Raw genomic sequence first — 21,182 nt, forward strand, 5'->3', positions numbered from 1 at the left:
ACATTTTTATGCTAGAATCTTACTTCAGGAACGACCATCGAGTTGATGGAATATGGCAGTACTCAATCCAAGATTGTTTTGATGACTTTCGCCAGGAGTTTCTAGACGTGCTGCCTTATGACAATTTTCGTTCCTCCTTGATTTTTCTCAATTTATACCAACTTAGAGTACCATTTACGAAATGATGGGTAAGCATTTTCTTTTATTTTATATCTTGTACCTACTTGTAAGTACGAAATTAAGATAAACGATAGCTTCCAGTCCTACTCACTACAATAATTTAAAAACAAATTTGAAATAATTATTGCAAAACCAAAAACATTTATTTCAAATTATTTAAAAATGCCAATAATGTATCAACGAACAACTCCTTTCGACGAAGTCCAGTAAGATAATCTAGATGGTTTAAGAAGGGTAGTTTCCAGTGACCATGAACTTTGGCTTCTGGAGACAATTCTTCAAATACACGTTCAACGTCCTAAAATTGTGTAAGATTTGATAATTAAATACATTTAATAAATTACCTTAATTGTCACTAAATTGTCTCTCTCGCTCGATACGATCAAAGTAGGTACTTTGATTTCTCCTATAGGATAAAGTAGAGGTGATTTAGAACCATAGATTTCAAAATTTTTCTCTTCACCATAGTCAAACATTTGAAATGTATTTCTGACGACCATCTGATAAAAGTGGTGAATCGTTTTCCAAGAAAAATTGTTTAAGTAGTTTGTAGCTTCGTAGTTAAAGAAAGTCTGAAAATATACTAACAAAGGTTTACCAAGAAATTAATAAGTATACGCTTGCCCGATATCGTTTTCTGACGATTGTCGCGCCGCCTCGCGGAGGCAGCGCGCAGCTTTCAGTTCGTGTTTTCAAAATTCCGCCTGTCTTGATATGTAATATCACTCATAAAAACACAGGAATTTTTGAAATTTTCGCATTCAAGTGTACAATAAATCATGCAAATAATAATAACTTGCGGCTTTCAGTCGATTGATACAAGCTGTTTACGGAAAAAAAAATGTCTAAAGGTAAAATTTTCGATTCGGAAATTGTTGCTATATTTTATATACCTACATACCTACAAATGAGCAAGTTCAACGACAGAATTTCGATTCGGAATGTTTTTAGTGTGATTTTTGAGATTTAGCAATATAAAATAGTAGTTTATTTGACGAGTTTGTAAATTGGGCCTTTTTTGGCACGCGTGGGCCAAAAAAGGCCCAATTTACACACGAACGAGTTGAATACAACGTTTTTTTGTTCAACGAGCCCCTTAAAGGCTCCAAATCACTTCAAACATTTAAAATTAGCTTGACGTTTCGTTTTGACAAGTTGTGACATTTATCAAAATCCGTTCACATAGGAGGAAATTCTCAAATTCTGACAGTGTCGAACAAAAAACATATTTATCCACAATTACCTTATAATTGAAGTTTTATCCACACTTATGAACCGTATAAAGTAACACTTTATCTACTAGTGGAATAATGAAATCACTTTATTCCACTAGTGGAATAATAATACGATAGCAGAACTTCCTCATTTATTGTCATTACCCCCCGTTCTTCTTTCCAATCATTAAATTCTGAAAATACTTTTTCATAATGTTCCCTGGACTTCGCAGGCAATAACTGGCGAGTCGCTTCTTCAGCTTCCTCAAGAATTGTCTCAGGAACAGGATCACTTTCTTCCATTTTCACCAACTTGCACAGCGTTTTGTACAAATGGAGTCGATAAACAATCAAAAATAAATAGCGACTATTCAACACCTCCCATGTTTTTTAGTTAATTTCAATGATTTTTGAGGTAACATCCGCTGTCAAAGTGTAATGTCAAATCATTTTTTGATGACATGAGATGAAATTTTGGCGATTCTGATTTTAAATCGCTGTAATTGTGGACAAAACGTTATATTGCATTCGTGTTTTAGTCGCATTTTATCCACTTAAGAATATTAAACGCTCGTGCGTTCGCACTCGCGGTTAAAAATTCTTGCGTGGATAAAATGCTATCTAAAACACTTATACAATAAATAACTATTAAAGAGGAACTAGCGCGATTTTAATAGTATCTAGAACATTCTCATTGCCAAAGAGCAATTTCATGCACAAAATTGCGATTTTTTGTCTATTCTCCTAAAGATCAAGTGCATATTAAGATCCAACGAAATAAAAACGTTTTGATGACAATAATTCCTAACATTCAATGGTTTTACTTTACGTACTTTGTCCAGTAAATTTAATGTACTACATTAATCATGTAAATTATTAATCCAATTGAAATTAAATTGTTTATTTGTTGTATAAAAAGTAACAATTAATTGTTGTTTTTTAATTCTCGCGAATAAGAGGTTCCTTGTTGTTGGCAAGTACGCATGCCAAATACATTATTAAAATTTCAGTTATCCATTCTTTTTTTCGGTATTTTTGAAACCTGGAACACAGCAAATACCTCCCCGATTGATCACTCTGCTTTTTTTTCTAAATAATTTGAATTTCTTACTTTCAAAAAGCCGATTTTACACGTCGTCAAATACGAAACTGTTTGTTTACAAACTGAAAAACGCCGCGCTCCGCCGCTTGGCGGCGCGTCAATCGATATCGAGCAAGCCTATAACAATGAATATCTGAGTAGAATTAGTGTTTTCTAATCTAATTTTTTAAATAAACCACATTCAAAATTGGCTTTTTTTGCAATTTTGGTTTTTTTAAAGTTTTTTATCTTGCTTACCGGATCCAGTTCGGAGAAACTAAATCCACATAAAACGCCGACTAGAACAGCAGCAACAAATGTTATCATTGGAAAAAGTCGTAAAAATATTCTAGAAGAATGAATCCAAAGCGGAAGAAAAAGGAAAGGACTACCTATTTGCAAGAATTCCATTAATTTCTGAAATAAAAAATATATAAAAGAATGTAATTTTTTGTCACTTACAACTTGGCAAAAGTTAAACAAGTCTTGGTTATGAAGTCAGTTCAGTATTCTAATTGAGCTAAACTGATTCTAAGAAAAGTAAAAAGTAGAAAAACAAGAATGGTATTTTTAAGAACATCGTTTTTTCGCAAGATTCTATTACTGAATTTTTCGTAAATAGTAGATTATACACCGACGGATTGAAGTGAATGATTTTTACCAGAGGTGTAGTTTGTAGCCCGAGGGTTCTACAAAGCACTGGGGTTTTATATCATTTTTTTTTCACTTACTTCCCTCGGGAAGGTAAATTTTTGTTACATCCCGTTGTTAATAGTAAACAAAGCTTCGTCGGTAATGTGTATCTTTCGGGTGTTCATTTAAATTTCCGGTCAAAGTTGGCGTTGAAGAGTCGATTGTGAACGCACCACTCGTGTAAAAACGTAAGATTTAAAGAGCTGATCCGTGATCCGTGATCCGTAATCCGTTCACAACCGACTCTTCAAAGCCAATTTTGGCTGGAAGTTTAAATGAACACCCGATACTTCCATCATATCAATGTCAAAACAATGTACTTACTATGTTGAAAGTGAAAAAAAAAGGATTAAATGCGTATTTTTTAACATCTAGCTTGATTTTAATTTAAGTAGAATTTGTGATTACCAAGAGAAGTATTTGAATGTTTGGCATAAAACCCATAATGTTGTTAGAATGTTCAAAGTAAGAAGAGGGAGCCGCCAGAATCATACTCTTCAAATAATTTTTTGCTTCGTCTGGTTTCAACGAAGAATATACTAAACCTATTGCTGATCCTAAAGAATGGCCGAAGTAAATGATTTTGGAACCATTTGTTTTTTTCCTTATTAGATCAATTTCACTGCTCACGTCATACAATCCCATTTCATGAACGCTGAAACAAGAATTAATATCTATTGTTTAGATAAAATTTGTGAGTCACCTAAAGTTCCAGTAGCGAAAATCATATTTTGACAGATGTGTATGTTTATTCGAGTAGGAAGTTCCGCGTTGATTGGCCAACCAAACGTCAAAGCCGTTACGCCATAACGTGATTGCTGAAATGTTAGTCATGTTGTCACGTTAAAAAATAGAAATAAGCTCACCCAGTGAGTCGTTGCCTTGCCACAAATAAATTCTGGAATGAGTGGCTATTGAGTGATGCATTAAAATTACTCCCTTAGCGTTAGGCCTTGGTATTCTAAATAATGTTAAAATATAATTGTCTTCTGTTGTCACTTCGTGAATTTCCACTTTTCCTGCGTATTTTTCTACAATTTTTGGCTGATTTTTTGTGTTAAAATCAAAAAGCACGAGTTTAAAAATTTTACCGTATCTAAGGTAGCATCTGCATCATGGTAACAATTTTCGTTTCCTTCTGGAAAGTTGTAATCACCGAAAGTTTTACAAACGTTATTTTTGTTTGATAACAAATAGCTTGAAATTAAATAGAGCCCAGATAGTAGCAAGAGGTGTTTAAATAACTTCCACATATCAACGATGGGAAACCTCACGTGACTTAATAAAATTGTTTGCAAGTTCCTTTAGTTGATTCTATAAATTAGAAAATAGTAGTTAAGGTTAAGATTGGTATCTGACTACAGAAAGAGGTAAATGCACAACGAGGCGAAGCCGAGTTGTGAATCGTACAAGTTTGTTAATGATGCGTTATCACACGTGTATTGTACAATATTTTATCTACGACTGCTCAGAATTAAAAAAAAATGTTTTTTTTTTGCCGAAGTGAGAATCGACCACAACTAATAACCAAGAGTAGGTAAAAATTCACAACAGCTGTCTTCATCGGGAATTTATTTAACAAATTGCCAAAACTATGTAATTAATATTCTTGTTCTTGTAGTTAAATGTTTATTAAATTTAAATTTGATTTATTAAAAAAGCGTGCGGGTGGTAATGAAAATACGTACGCAAAGGAAAATGCGTGCGGTAATGAATAATTTCAGTGATTATTTTTGGCAATCTAGTGCAATTTCAAAAGCAAAAAGAACGACCACAACGCGAAAAATGATAGATTTCGGTATTTGGTCGTTCAGCACCGTTCGCAACGCGTTTAGTCTGTTTTTTTTTCGCTTACTGAGCGGTTTCGATGTTTGGGCGCAACATATCGATGAATGTAAAGTCGGCCTTACACCAAGGCAACAATTGGCAACATGTTGCCTGCAGCATTTTTTAGTAATGTTGCCGGCCATTACTAAAAAATGTTGCACGCAACATGTTGCCAATTGTTGCCTTGGTGTAAGGCCGCTTTTAGACTCGAGAGAAAAGAGACGATCAGAAAAAATTTAAAACATTTCTTTGAATATAATTAAAACCTTACCATTTTGTAAAAAAATGTTGAGTTGATGAACGATGTCTAAATGATGTCAAGTGGATCGCCAAAGAGTCAATTAATTTTTACATAATTTAAAAATCTACCTACTATTTCTAAATGATAACGTATTATACAAATTTTACTTTACTTCCTATCTACTTACTGCCAGAAAATTAGTATGGTACTCACTTAACAAAATATACGTGTTTTAGGTTCTTCTACATTCAAGAAAAACACGGTAACAGTCGAGGTTATGTTGTTACGAAACCAGTTTAGTGCGTCGCATGTGGGTCCACCGACAGCACTAACAGGTATCTAAATTATGCTGGAAATATTTACCATTGAACAATGTCGCAGTTTTGAGATAACTAATTGTATTAATAGATAGTCGTTCAAAATATATAAATTATTTTGGTTAAAAATAGATTCTTTAGAAAATCATTTTTCAGGTTTCTATTATTTTATTGTCTATTGTTGCAAACAGTGTAATTTAGTACTCGTATAAAATATTAGCAATATAATACATATTATAACAAAAGAATTTTGCAATAATTATTATAAATGTGTTCGTATTCTTTCTCTGCAACGAGACATGAAAACTGTTAGATATACAGGTGTCCCAAAAATGGCGTACTAACTACTTACTACCATATCCAGGATGTTTAAATGTACGCGAAAAAAATATGGAATAAAATTTTCAGACAAAAAAAAATTAATTCTTATTGTTTTTATTATTAACAGTAATACAATGTAAACAAAGATGTACTAGTACATCATTACCTTGCAATGTTACCGTAGTGGATTTAAAATATTTTTTTCGATTTCCAAAGCTTCTAAATTCACTATTGTGCAGGATTAGATATAGGTAGTGAGTAATCTTATACTTTGTGATAATATGTACGATTAGAGGTAGCTGTCATGACAATTTAATACATATATTTCAAAATAATTTTCCTGTTAAGTGCCACTTTCAAGGACCGCTAAATCAGCAATTAAGTCCAATAGAATTTTTTAAACATTTTTCTGACGTTTACAGTAGTCTCTTCTACACCCTAGTGCACCGTTAGTACGCCATTTTTGGGACAACCTGTATGTATACAGGGTAAAATTGAAATGAATGATAAAATGTAAACCATAGTTTCTTCTCTAAGTGAACAAACGGAAAATGTGATTAATAGTTATTTATGCAACGAGTTTCTGTGTAAATTGGGCTTTTCTAATTGCCTGAGGGACAAGATTAAAACACGAGCGTAGCGAAGGTTTTAAGGCCTCGAGGGCAATTAGAAAAGTTCGATTTACTCAGAAACGAGTTGCATACAAAATTTTATTGTTTGAAACGACGTCCCTGAAGCTTCCAAATCTTTTAAAAATGGTTTCGTATTTGCGTTTGACAGTTTTGACAAATTTTTCAAGACCTGCCAGAAATGTAACGTTGAATGTGTTGTCTAAGGCAACGGTTCTTTATCTGCTCATTTTGCTTTAGGGCAGTTAAGAGGCAGTTTACAGAGGAGAAAAATGAGAATTTATGACAGTTGAAAACAATAAACTTAATTCCATCTCGAACGAGACGCTTCTGGAAGCTCCAAAATGTCTACATTTGAATAGCCGTAAAAACGCTTTAAAAACAGAGAGTCACAAAACCTTACTATGAATGAAATAGGCAAAAACAAATAAATAGAGTCGCAAAAATGTGTAAGAATGTAAGAATGAAAACGCAGTACTAGCACCACGTGATATCCGTGGCGTAGGTACTCAACTTTTGTGCTTGAACTGTATATGGCATTTTTGCCCTCATCCGGATCTATAGCATATTGTGATGTACATATTTTGATTTCACCCTTTATGTGAAAACTGTAAATACCTACCTATTTAATACCCAGCGACACGGTATTCAAGTCGGATTAATTTATAATTATGTGTATTCCATTCGTAATGATAAGATTTATTATAAAAACTGAGCGTACAGCTTGACCAGAATAGCTTGGCGAGTGAGATGCGCACGTTTGTACACGATCTAAACACTTCCAGACCCAACAGACAAGTGTGCTCCGCTAGTGGGAGGGATTTTAGTCCACTGCGTCACTCGCCAAGCTCTTCTGGTCGACCTGTAGGGTAAGCGGTACAGTCGTTGTCACCCCCTTAGTTATTGGCACCGTGTTGAAGTTATTTCAAATAATAAGAAATTATGCTCGTTTTCACATTTTATGAGAAGTTGGATACTATTTGGCAACATTGCACACTATGCCCTGGTTAATTTTATGTTCGAAAATTGGCACGTACGCTAATGGCGAACGATTGTTGTGGTCGGTGTTTGTGGTCGAGTCCTATAAGGTAAGTTTCACTGAAATTCTTTAGAGTAGAAGGTTCGAAAAATTGTCATATCTTATCGGGATCGTTTGTGACATCAATATTGTTTGTCTTTTTTAACTAAAGATTAAATAACAAACCGAATTATAGCTTTTGTAACCATACATTATCAATATAACGTGAGTTTTTAGGGTGCCAATATTTGGTATATTCTCGGCGGACCTTTTATCATTATTGGCACCTTATGCCAATGACTGACGTGGTGGGATTTTTTGATAATAAATAACTTGTAGGAAGTTTTAATTCATCTTGTTTCATTTTAAAGTTATTTTCCATTTGTTAGTCGAAATATTGTCTCTGGTCAGTTGTTGACACCATGCCAATGACTAGTTTAAATAGGGTGTCAATAACTAGTTATTTTGGTTTTCGACAGGAAAATTACCTATCCACCTAGTGCAAAATAAGGGTACCTATAGAAAATGCCGAAAAAAATTGAAGGGGACGTTTATCAAAAGAAATACACGGAAGAAGATGTGCAAAATGCACTTCTTGAAATTGAGAACGGGCTGTCGAAAAAGGCTGCATCTCGGAAATATAATGTGCCCCGTGCTACTATTCAATTTAGAATGAGCCAAAAATGTTCTAAAACATCATTTGGACCTGCTCCAATTCTGTCTAATGTTGAAGAAACCCTCTTAGTAACGTGGATTCGTGAAAGTTTACGAAAGGGCTTTCCACAAAGGAAAGAAGATCTCCAGGCTAGCGTCCATCATTTTTTAGAGGCCAATCCCCGCCAGAATCCTTTTAAGGATAACCATCCGGGTGAAGGATGGTACAAAGGCTTTCTACGAAGGCACCAAGAACTGACAGAGCGTCAACCTGAAGCTGTGACCTTAGCTAGTACCAATGTCAGTGAGGCAGACATTCGTAGTTGGTTCCAACAAATCGAAACCTATTTGAAAGAGGAAGACCTATTCCAAATCCTTGACGATCCTATACGTGTCTTCAACTCGGACGAGACCAATTTTCAGCTCTGCCCCAAAACCAAAAAGGTGATTGCTCCACGTGGTACACGGAATGTGTATGAAGTAGACAGAGGACAGGCGAAATTCACTTTGACGGTGTTGTTTACTTTTGCCGCTTCAGATACAATTACAGCACCCATGATTATTTATCCGTACAAACCGTACAAACCTTCCGAAATAAGTATGTCTGTGCCAAAGTCATGGGGAATTGGCATTTCATCGAATGGGTGGATGAAATCCGAGCTCTTTTATGAGTATATTGCAAATATCTTTTATAAAGATCTTTTCGAGAGAAACACAAAATTTCCAGTTATCTTATTCGTTGATGGACATTCAACTCATCTAACTTATAAAGTGAGTGAGTTATGTAAACAACTTAAAATTATTTTAATTGCTTTATATCCAAACACAACGAGAATACTGCAGCCCGCTGACGTTTCGGCTTTTAAGCCTATGAAGTCGTTCTGGAAAAAGGGAGTATTGGATTGGAGGCGAGACAATCCTTCAGGTGCTTTAACCAAAGAGCATGTGGCTTCTATTTTACAAAGAGTCCTCAAACACATAAAACCCGAAATAATTTGTCATGGATTTAGAGCAAGTGGAATCCTGATGCTGTAGATTACAGTAAGTGTTTAGGCAAAAATAAAAAGTCCACTCATGTAGACGTACCAAGAGTTGAAAACAAGCAAATTAACGAAAACTGCGTTATCCGTTTTTTGGATTTTGAAAAAATTGTAGGACAAGAAAAGATAGGAATTTTTCAAAATATTAACACAGAAAACGATAACATCGACGATGAGAATTTTTTAATACTGTATCAATTATATAAAAAATTTACAAAGAATAGCAACAAACAAAATGTAGTTCCCGACTCGGTCCCAGATGTTAACCCAGTAACTGTGCAAGAAGAAGTTGAAGCTGAAACGAGTACGATCATAGAAGACACTGAATATTTTGATATATCCAATATACCTATAATTTTTTCGACCTCACCTGGAATTGGGATAGATCTCCAAAGCACAGATATACCTCACACACCAAGAAGTTCCGCCGAGGTATTAACTGAAACTATCATTGGTACTAAAGAAGTTGAACGCATCTCCTTAGATATAGATCTGATCCCTGATAGTATTGAATTTAACAATAAAGATTGGAACGAAACTGCTGGTAATGAATCAACTTTGACCATGGCTAATGTTAAGAAGACTGAAGAAATCTTTGCAACCAAATACGATGAGACTGAAAAAGTTCAAATAGAACGTACAAATAAAAATGTGATAAATGAGGATAAAGAATTTATTGAAACCTATAGAACCAAAAAATTGTTGAAAATAAAAAATTCACCTATTATAAAAGGCTTTTTAAACTGGCCAGCCACGCCAGAAAGGAAAGGCAAAAGCAACAAAAAACAAACAGAAAAATTGCCTTTTGTGCAGACGTCGGCTGAATGGCAAAATATACAAATTGACAAGAAACAAAAAAGAATCAAATTGAATTGGAAAAAGAAGAAAGAAAGAGGAAAAGGATGGAAAAATCCAAGACAATTTCTGTGAAAAATGTTAAACCCAAAAATAAGAAACAAAAGACTGCCAAAGATACTACAAATAAAATCTGTGATAATGTTGACTTACAAAAGAGAAGCCCAATTAAGAAAACACCTATTCAAGAAGTTACGAAACAATTGTTTCCGATTGAAGATACAAAAAAAGTTGTAGTTTTATCAAATATTGAACTTCCAAAATTTCAGGAAGAAGATCTTAACAATATTCTTGGCGTAATTGAGTAAGGATATTTTTTTGTAAGTTTTCCTCGCTTCTATTATCAAAATAATACATCTAAGCCATAAGTACCTACCCCTGAGACATGGGCCAATCACTCGTAAGTTGAATGCCAATAATAGTTACGGAGGTGCCAATAACTGAACTTCGTGCTCATTGTGTGGTTTAAAATTAGCCGTAAATTACTTAAATAACCATTGTTATTCCAAATTAGCTTACAGTTATCTATAAACATATAAGATTCATTTAAGTACAAACAATTGACAATAGGTGTAATATTCATATTTTACTGTATAATAAGAAAAGCTTTAAAACCTTAAGGGGCCAATAACTGTACCGCTTACCCTAAGTAAAATTATCCTGAAGTCCGTCTCCCTTTAATACCGTCCCATCCCGCGATAAATCCAACTTGTTCCATGTAAAAAAAAATTGAACAATACGATAAGAATATAATGACCCTGTTTGTTGAACTTCGAGTGTTTTTATTAACAGATAACACTTTTATAGTTATTAAGATAACAAGTGTTTTATAGACGATTTAAAAATCGAAGTCCTAGTTTAAATCAGAGCGACCGCAGGGAATGAGGATTTAAGAGACCGAGATTTTTAAACTATAAAACACGTGTTGTCTTCAAGATTTTTTCTAACACTAACATCTTATCACAAATTTTAATAAATTCAGAAATTATTCTAAAATGTCATAAATTATTCGAGGCACGTCACAATACACAAAATGCGAAGATTGCCGTGGACACTATGGTAATAATATCAACAAATTGTGAAAAAAATAATTTTCATCGTTGAAATGTGCCAAAACGTTCCAGAAGAAATAAGAATAAGGGAAAAGAATTTCGTACGAAAGGCTAGAAGAATAAAAAAGGCATCAAGGAGGTAAGTAACCGAAGATGTCATTTTGGTTTTTCTTGATATGAAGGTAAGTGTGCAGAACTTTATTGAAAAGTTAATTCACATTACGACAAGAATCCTTTGAAGAGAAAGTAAAGGTTGCCAGAAAAGTCTTCGGTGGTAGGACGCTTGCATTGGGTGAAACAGCAGAAGTTAAAGAAGTATAAACAAGAGCACCAAGCTAAGCAATAAGGAGGAATGTGGCAGTTCTAGCTCAAGTACAGGCCTGAGTTTTCAATCCAATAATTGTGCTTTTCATTTTGAAATAATTACTGTAAAAATGATGAAAAAAATGTTACTTGAATAATGTGCATCTGCCTATTTTACAATCTTATAATTATAAAATAAGTTGCTATTGACGGCGTGTTTTATAATTTCATAAAAAACGTTACTACTGACGACGTGTTTTATAAAGAAAAGCGTATTTTATAGGAAACATAAGGTGTGAGCTCAAATGCACCATAAAAACAGTATGTGTTAGAAAAATTTTGTTTTAGATCGTCGGTATAAAACCAGTAACGGAAATGATCAGTGCCTTTGCCTTAGGTAAATCTTGACGAGCCATGGGTTTCTCTTGATATGCTTAATAAGGCTTGCATAATCACTACTAATTTAGCCGACTAAAACAAGGTCGGGTTCATTTAGTCGATGAGAGTCGTATCTCTACACTCTACGGTTCTTAGCAGGCCCGTGCCCATGTCGTGTTGGTACGCAGCTCCTAAGCCAAGCATACGGGCTTTCAAACACTGCCCCCTGGAATCCAACTCAAGTTGATCCGTGACGGAGGTAAATCCCGGCGGCTTCTCGGATCCCCGAGGTGCCGGTTAGTTTCCCGGTGCAAATTTTGGAGCAAATTCCTGTCTAGTTAGGACCCTTGCTAACCCTAATAGTAGTGGACGAACTCAAGTCTGTGGGATTGTCACTTCCCAAAGGCCTAGACAGGGCGACCGGAGTCCTCTGACGTGTTTCTGACAGCGGGCAGACTTTTTGCAGAGGTAGAAATGATCAGTGGCAAAATCGTAATCTAATTTAAATTCTACTGATTATTTTAATACTAAATTAAGTTCCATGTATTTCCATGTTATATCAGCTGAATCACAGAACATGGGGAAAATGGTGAGGTTAAATGAAACCCAGTCGACAACAAAATAATATTTAAATTTTTATTCTTTCTATTCTAGTTCTTTCTATATGTTTGTGACAGTACTTGAATGTTTCATGTTTTCTTGAAAACGTTATAACAACTTAGACTAAATAAAGTTATCATCGGACTTTTGATCTATTACTTTTCCTTGCAGTGTGTTTTGGTATTAGTCGCTTTTGTAATTCTGAAACTGGCATTTCTATCAGCAGAGTCATTAAGAAGGCTCCAATATAACCCATTGCAACGTTTCCTATTGCTTCAACATACTGAAAATTCCATTAATCAATTGTTACATCATAAAAGTTAACTTACCATGAGATGACCCGCTAAATAATTTGGAGACCTTTTAGTACCGATCTGAACTCTTTGGAAAAAAATATGTACTAAATACGCGCTGTAAGTGAGTCTTCCTAAAACATATGTTGGGGGCCACTCACATATCCATTTCATCATCCCTAAAACATTACATGAAAATTCTGAACGATCGTAAAATGTGCTGTTTTACAGCCCAAGCCTTGAGTGCCCCCAAGCACTCCCAATCCAATTCCAAAAATAAATATACTTCTATTTATACTATTGTAAACTGCACTAAATAGAAGAGTACGAGGAGGTATGAAAATGGGCAGAAGAATGACGCCTAAAGTTGAAATCCAGATTATGATCCACCATGTTACAACGTGAATCTAAAAATTTGTTACAGTTACTGTAATTTTGCTCTGTAGCTTGTTTAACCTTCGTTATAAATAGCCTTTCGTTTTTGTATTTGTAAAATATGTAACCGAAAGCTAATCCGGCTACAAGACCGGCAAGATTAGAGTAAGGTGATGCATACGTAATATGCCACTGGTCCTGTTGAATCACCTTACGATTATAGTAGATTCTAAAAATGTTTGACAATGAGCTTTGAGTGTAGTGTTGGCATTTAAATTTTATTTTACTCTGGTGACTGTAGGGTTGAAGAATCCCAGTTGTTGTCATAAGCAATGATAAATGAGATAAGAATGTGTAAAAGAAGCATTGTACTTAAGATATAAATAATTTTGTTCCTATAATTCCACATTAACCAAAGTACAAGTAGACTTAAAACATATAGTTGAAAATCAACAGCCAGATACCACGTTTGGGGAAAGCACTGGAATAATTATTTTACAAAAGTAATGTTGAGTTATTGAACTGTATAATTACCATGCGTTTTTTGTTTACGTAATTGTTAATGTACAATAAGTTTGTCCACCAATTCTCTCGACATGATCTATATTCTTCACCCACAATCTGATCCCAAAATGGTCCTCTAGATAGCCTTACCAACCAAGTGCTATGAATACCAATCATTATGGCCAGGGTTGGTGTCAGCCTATTAAAAAATATTTTTAGTGTTATGTAAAAAACAAATAGTTTAATAAATGTACTTATAACGTAAGACTCCAATTAAAAATATTCCTATTACAAAGTAAAAAACCTCTAAACAACTTTACAGCATACTGGGTCGTAAATATCTGTTTTTAGAATTTGCCTCTCTAATAGGTCTATTATTGTATTCAATTTGGAGTCGTTTACGGCTATCTATTAAAGCACTCGTCGTTTAATAGATCTCTAAGAAAATTTGTATCAATATTTCAGTGTATTATTGTCATTTACACCAAAAAACTTCCAATATTAATGTTCAAACTCTACTTTTTAACATCTGTTGCAGATGTAGTTGCATCCGTTACCTTGAATTACCAATTAATACAAAATTCCCTAGAATTTGAAAATTTAATTTTTTTATTTAAAAATTAAAATAAGGGTGCAAATTCTAAAAAATAAAATAAAAAACTCGTTTTATAAGGGCATTGGCGCACTCGTCCCATACAAAACTCCCCTACGGGTCGTTTTCTACACTTGAGACTCGTGCGCTAAATCAACCCTTATAAAACTCGTTCTTTAATATACTATTATTTGTATCCGTCTCTACGTGTAGAAAGTCGCATTACGGGCTAGCTCGGTAAAAATTTTTACCGGGCGTTGCCATACTAACATTCATCAGATTTTTTCAATGGCTGCACTACTTTACAAAATGCAAGAAATTTTACGATCCATAAGGTATACCGTAAAACGTTGTAAAAAGCTCGACCGTTACCGAACTTTACATGCTCGCACAGATAGGTCCTATGTCACATGTAAAGTTCTATGTAATGGTCTTGCATCGTAAAGAACTAACTATCAGCTTCGCGTAAGTAGGCCATTTTTATCCCAATAAGAAAATCCAATACCTGTACTGATACTGAACGATCCCATTTTTAAAATATCATTATGTTTTCTAAATTTTGGAATGCAGTTCTTCAATAAAGAATTTACCTGATATATCTGTGAATTATGGCCAGAACTAAATAGAAGGGTTTAATTTTTGCTTCTTTTTCTAAAGCTACAAAAAAGTGATACGTTAAGAGCCAGTTAGACATCATTAGAAACGTCTGAATAACGTATTTGCCGATTCCCAAGAATATAAAATTCAAGTTATCTTTCAACTGCAAGAAATTTAATTTAGGTAAAACTTTTAAATGATATACTTGCATTAATCTTACAGTTTCTACAAAAATTGGATTTGAAACAGGTATCGCCAAGTTCATTGCTATAGTGTGGCCAATTATGACAATGACCATGTTGTAAAACCGAATTCCTTGCATGCAACGCAGAGCTTGCACGTCTGGACTATCCAAATTAACACTTTTAAGCCGGTACCAATTTCTGGGTATTGAAAATGCTGAAATAAATTTTCCAACTGCAAGAAACTTGATATCTGTAAAGCTTATAAAGGACTTACAATACTTCAAGACTTACAAGACGTGTTAATGATTTGTTCGTAATCATGTTTGGACTTATAGCGAGCAGATCCTTCGTAAACTGATGCGAACAATACGAGGGTAATATATAGCGCTATAAAAACTCTGGAAAATGAATAATTTAATGAGTGTTTTAACAGCACAACTAAAAACCTACGCGAATAGTATGTCGTAAATGTCGACTGGCTTAGCATAATCATTAGTCTCACATTTTATTAGATTGATTTTGCCTGTGATTCCCTTGTGGATGAATTTTTTACTGTAAAATTCATTTAATTGTTCATTTAAATTATCACTTTTAGATAGTTCTTCATCTAAAATTTCTGGTACACACACTCCATGTCTCAGTAAATCATGTCTATAATTATCTGGATCAGAGCTTATTTCCTAAAATGTATAAATCTAATAATATTGACACTTAATGAAATGTTTATAAAAAATATGAAAATGTTTTTCATTACCAGAATTCGCCCTGTGGCATATCAGTTCGTTTCAATATATGTATTATTGTTAGCAGTAGGTATAGTTATGTACCTGAATTATTTTCCACGTCTCAGATGTATTGTATGATTTTATAGGGTAGAGCTGAATAGTGATGGAACAGTATAGAGTTTTTTTCCCATGCAACATGCATTTGTCGTAATCATCAAAGTGGAACAAATCTGGCATAGAAGCATACTGCTTTTCTGTAATGAATACATTTAGGTCCAGTTGTATAAAGCTTAGTTAACATCGTGTCAGCTAACGCGTCAAGTCGGAAATCCGACCATTTGATTGGCTGATTCAAATAAAATGTTAAATATCATCCAATCAGATCGCTTGACATTATGTTAACTTTAACAACGACTTGACATCGCTTTATGCAAACGGGCCTATGTCAATTTTCTCTTTTTTAATATAAGTTTCAATATACAGGGTGTATCTAAAATGCATCTGTTAATTTGAACACGTAGCAGAGCTTGTTAAATAAAAAGTTTCTTCTGTTTGAATTTTTTACGAAAAAACGTTACAAATTACTTTAAAATTTGGAATAAATTAGCCATCAAAATGTATACCCGCCTATGGATTAGGGTGAAAATTTTCTGTTGTGATAGAAACGGAGCCTTGTCAAAAAAGTTACATTGTTAAAAAAAATAATTAAAATTCTCATGGTCACAAAAAAAAATTGAGTTAATCACACAGAACGACTCGATTGGTAAAAATTGGGGGGCAAGAAATCTTGGAAAACTTTTGCGAATTTTGCAAAATGTTATAGAGAAAAGTTTCATAAATTGGCAAGTTCTTTCACTGGTTAAAATTAACACACGTATTTCAGATATACTATATTTTTTGTGTTATGTTAATATATTCACAACACAAGGTGTTCTAATAGTATATTATGCAACAAGATTTATAAACGGCACTTTAGACACGCGTTTTATGTTAGGCACGAGCGAAGCGTAGCGGAGCGAGTGTTTAATAAACAAGTGTCTAGAGAAGTTTATAAACGAGTTGAATACTATACTTTTTCTACGACCAAATTAACAAATGGAACACACAAACGAAACAAGCAACTTTTTTATTAAACGTTAATTTAAACATACAAACTAAATGAACATACCAAATAGGAATATACAGGGTGTCCCCAGAAAAAAAGACGAGTCCATAGCTCCCTTATTTATTGGCGGATTTTAATTATCTATACAGCAAATTAAATGGTTGTTAATAGGCTACAAAATGGCCTAATAAATTCAAGTATAGCCCTATGGGCTTCAAGGGTAAACTGTCAAAATATTTTTTTTCAAACGGGATTACATACCTTTTATTAGTAATTCTGATATAGATTTTAATTCTGAAAACAACAATGTATCACAAGTATAACTTTACATTAAAAAAAATAACACTAACTTTTGAAACAAATGACGAGCATTAAGCGAAAAGCTATCAAAATGCACTGCGTTACAGTGTAATAACCAAATTAAGGTAGCTGGAAAAACAAATGATTAGTAATAACATGTGGGATTGCGCAGATATACCGCCAATGTTTAGCGGAAAATGGAACATAGACGACAGTAGCGGTTTTTTACATTTTTTTTTGTAAATTTTTGGTATTTAAGTGTATATTTGTGATACATTGTTGTTTTCAGAATATAAATCTCTATCAGAATTAGTGCAAAAAAATATGTATTCCCATTTAAAAAAAAATATTTTGACAGTTTACCCTTGAAGCCCATAGGGCTATACTTGAATTTATTAGGCCATTTTGTAGCCTATTAACAACCATTTAATTTGGTGTACAGATAATTAAAATCTTCCGATAAATAACGGAGTTATGGACTCGTCTTCTTTTTTGGGGACACTCTGTATATATTTCTCAGGATACAAACTGTTGGTGGCTTCAGGTCCATATTTGAAAAATACAACGAATTATTCCACTGCAATGACGTTTTCTTTCACGCCGGATGCGAAACTGATAAACGTCAAAATACCAACTTGATCTAGAGCTAAATATGTCTAAAAAATTGAAGCCGTGTTTAAAGAAACTTCGAGCGTCTTTAATATCCCGAAAACGCCCGAATGGACACCAAGTTGTGACTAATGAACAATCGTTTTTAAAGTGACGTTTTATACACTATTTGTCAGTGCAAAATGTGACACTTTAGAGAAGGAAGTAGAAAAAATTATTATTAAAAATTATTATTAAATATGGACCTGAAGCCACCAACAGTTTGTATCCTGAGAAATATATATATTCCTATTTGGTATGTTCATTTAGTTTGTATGTTTAAATTAACGTTTAATAAAAAGTTGCTTGTTTCGTTTGTGTGTTCCATTTGGTCGTAGAAAAAGTATAGTATTCAACTCGTTTATAAACTTCTCTAGACACTTGTTTATCAAACACTCGCTCCGCTATCTTCGCTCGTCCCTAACATAAAACGCGTGTCTAAAGTGCCGTTTATAAATCTTGTTGCATAATATACAATTAAAACATCATTTGAATGTGTTGAATATGAATTAATTTATCTACTAACATTGTATACTCACTTGTTACTTTTGATGAAGTCGAATTAATGTTACTTAACATTCCTATTATGCTAAATACAATAATTTTGAAATACTTCATTGTCGACAAATTTTAAATTAGTTACTAAACCGAGTAGGTATTGAATTTAACTATTTTTTAAAATATGCTTTATGATTTTATCAACGAGGACCTAAAACGTGTTAAATTAGTATAATATTTTGTGTTTATTTATATTTGTTGCATTGTTTCACCGTGTAGCATGTAAACCTTTCTGATAAATGTTGATACCTAAAGTCGAATTCATTACCGTTCCACCGTTCGTCTACTGGGTAAAAAGTAAGGTTGGCAGAATTAGCTTTTAGTACTTTTAGCTCTGTATAAAGCCAAAAGTACTAAAACAACCTTACTGGCAGCTTGTAGTTTTAATTTTTGTCCAAAGGAAGGAGGCAAAGAGATTCTAGCAATTTTACATTTTTGAGAGACAAGACTGGACTTACTAAAAAAGCTGTTCCTTCTAAATTCGTGACTGCTACTTTTTTTTAAATTTAATCTTACTACATCTTATTATACATGATTCTTTGAAAACTTCGGCATTTAATTGAATGTTAAATTAAATGCAATTCCAAAGATGTTCAGGTGAATTTAATTTCTACAATATAAATTTTCGATTTACAACACCATACTTAATAAAGTTGGAAAAAATCAAACATCTTGAGGAGCAGTTACAAAGAAATACTACTAAATCAGGTTGTATAAACAACATGCTAATAACTGTGATCCCAAAAGTGTATTTCTCGCGGACGTCATCAAAAATTATATGAGAAAGAGTTCGTACGTGTAGTTTGGAGATTTTCGTCGCCTAAAGGATATGAACACTGCCGCAAATACTTATTGAAGCTACCTACCATCAAAGGCCACTTTTTCAGATATACGAGTATGAGCGGATGCGGCCCTTTCAATGACTTGTATAAACAACCCTTACTTGTAGAAATTTCACTCTTTAAGGCACCTCTGTTAAACTACTGCGTTCGCTAATCATCGACGATATGTCAATTAAAGAAAAAAATTGCTGTAGACCTGTAGACCTGACCTGACCGGACATGACCCGACCTGAAGATAAAATATATGGTTTGGATAATACCAAATCTGAAACGATTTGTGAAAGACTTCGCACAGGCAACAAAATGGTCTGCTATGTTATCCATGGATTACCAACTAGATCTGGGATGAGCAACCTTTTTTTACAACGGGCCAGCTTCAAATTTAAAAATGTTGTGCGGGCCGCAGTTAAGAAACATGATAATGATGAACTCAAATTATATCTTTATACCGAAATAAAATTCTCAATGAGAAATGTGGCATTGCTTCTTGGTCATCAATTGGTGTATATTTGCAGATATAGACGACACAGCAACTCGCACGCAGCTTTCTAACCGTACATTATTTAATCTCGATCGATGATCGCTTTTAATTATTTTCATTGCGGAAAACAATTGTTCGCAACCATAGGTACTTCCAAAAAGTGTCATTATTTGCTTTGCCTAATCGTGGGGATTTTTCTAAACTTATGTATTTTTGGTAGAAATTATGTGTCAACATTTTGAAATGTATTTCTTAAATCAGTGTCGTTTTGTAAATCTATTAATTCCATTTGTAATTCATCCGGAACTGTTTCCACGTCTATATTAAATGGGGAAGAAAAAATGTTAAAACTACGAACGGTTTTTTCTGATCTAAATATTTTAAATCGCGATTCAAATTCCGTTAATTTTTGTAAATGCTGGGCATATTTTCAGGTTTCTGAAGGGTTTTCTTTTTTTAGGTGTGCAAAATGTGACATGTTGTGTGATAACCAGTGTCCGGACGAAATAGTACCGGACAAGTCGACCAGTACAACTTTGCGTAATACCCCACTCACATATAAACACGATTCAGCTGGTTCATTTTCAATAACAGGGAACCAGCTGAATCGTGTTTATGTGCGAGCGAGGGATTATGCAAAGTTGTACTGGTCGACTTGTCCGGTACTATTTCGTCCGGACACTGTTGATAACAGATGTTTGTTCCAAATTTTAAGTTTGCTTTCAAAAGCATTAATTTTATCAAACATGTTATGAATGAACTGGTCTCTTCCTTGAAGTTCCATGTTTAAGTCATTCAAATGCTGAGTTATATCGACGAGAAAGGCAAAATCACACATCCATTCTTTATCTTCGAAATGGGGAAATCGATATTCTTTCATTTCCACAAACAATTGAATATCATTTTTTAAGTTATATACTCTTTTTAACATAGCACCTCTACTCAACCAACGCACTTCTGTGTTGTAAATTACATCACCATATTCACTTCCCAAATCTTTTAAAAACTCATTAAATGGGCGGTGATTTAACGCTCGAGATTTGAGAAAATTAATAAGTTTTATTACAGGCGTAGTGACATTAGGCATATTTAAAATTTTTGCGCAAAGATTCTGTTGGTGAATTATGCAATGGTTAACAAAAGTTTCAAAAGTCAAAATGTAAAATCTTTAAAGGGCCGCGTGAGAAAGTGTGGCGGGCCGCATGCGGCCCGCGGGCCGCGGGTTGCTCATCCCTGAACTAGATACACCATTCCTGCAGGGTGTTTTTTCCGTTCAACATTAACAACAACACAGTTTTCTATTTTAACCCTTAAAATGTTAAAACTTTCAACAGATCGTGGTTTTATTGTTCTTCGGCTTGCATCAAATGTAGGTTTATTTAAAAATCTTTGTAGAGGAACGTTAATAATTACTTATATATCAAGGCCGCGAAATCAGTCTTTAAGGTACCTAGAGAAAAATTGTCGCCGAGACCGCTTGCGGCAGAGGCAGAACAATCTCGAGAATGTTAAAGGATTTCGCGGCCAAGGTGTACACAACATTTTTTTTTGTTCGACACTGTCAGAATTTGAGA

At 34.0% G+C, this 21,182-nt stretch overlaps 2 protein-coding genes and 1 long non-coding RNA gene across 7 annotated transcripts; 1 reads left to right on the forward strand and 2 right to left on the reverse strand.

Moving 5' to 3' along the window:
• Nucleotides 1–298: 298 nt before the first annotated feature.
• On the reverse strand, nt 299–5,762 carry LOC138133445 (lipase 1-like). Of its 5 annotated transcripts, XM_069051365.1 has the most exons (9): nt 5,424–5,762; nt 5,267–5,373; nt 4,260–4,482; nt 4,035–4,212; nt 3,872–3,986; nt 3,577–3,823; nt 2,734–2,892; nt 525–752; nt 299–478 (listed from the first exon to the last, which is right to left on the reverse strand). In XM_069051365.1, exons 3-9 carry the CDS (start codon nt 4,419–4,421, stop codon nt 323–325), a joined length of 1,245 nt encoding a protein of 414 aa, XP_068907466.1. In that variant the 5' UTR covers nt 4,422–4,482; nt 5,267–5,373; nt 5,424–5,762; the 3' UTR covers nt 299–322. The 5 variants fall into 5 exon arrangements, with proteins under 5 accessions (XP_068907466.1, XP_068907463.1, XP_068907462.1 ...); XM_069051362.1 differs by lacking the exon at nt 5,267–5,373; XM_069051361.1 differs by lacking the exon at nt 5,267–5,373 and having other exon boundaries at nt 5,450–5,761.
• A 1,459-nt stretch (nt 5,763–7,221) lies between these two features.
• On the forward strand, nt 7,222–12,546 carry LOC138133168 (uncharacterized). Its single transcript, XR_011160269.1, has 2 exons — nt 7,222–7,372; nt 10,721–12,546. It is a non-coding gene; the product is annotated as an uncharacterized lncRNA (long non-coding RNA).
• On the reverse strand, nt 12,433–18,543 carry LOC138133166 (nose resistant to fluoxetine protein 6-like). The gene is made up of 12 exons (XM_069050964.1): nt 18,267–18,543; nt 15,777–15,928; nt 15,400–15,629; nt 15,241–15,347; nt 14,985–15,181; nt 14,758–14,927; nt 13,606–13,774; nt 13,359–13,552; nt 13,153–13,300; nt 12,926–13,103; nt 12,733–12,875; nt 12,433–12,686 (listed from the first exon to the last, which is right to left on the reverse strand). The coding sequence occupies exons 1-12, from the start codon at nt 18,343–18,345 to the stop codon at nt 12,540–12,542; spliced, it is 1,914 nt and encodes a 637-aa protein (XP_068907065.1). The 5' UTR covers nt 18,346–18,543; the 3' UTR covers nt 12,433–12,539.
• Nucleotides 18,544–21,182: the final 2,639 nt, after the last annotated feature.

This window comes from Tenebrio molitor, chromosome 6 (genome assembly GCF_963966145.1).
Source record: "Tenebrio molitor chromosome 6, icTenMoli1.1, whole genome shotgun sequence".
Classification (NCBI taxonomy): Eukaryota; Metazoa; Arthropoda; class Insecta; order Coleoptera; family Tenebrionidae; genus Tenebrio; species Tenebrio molitor.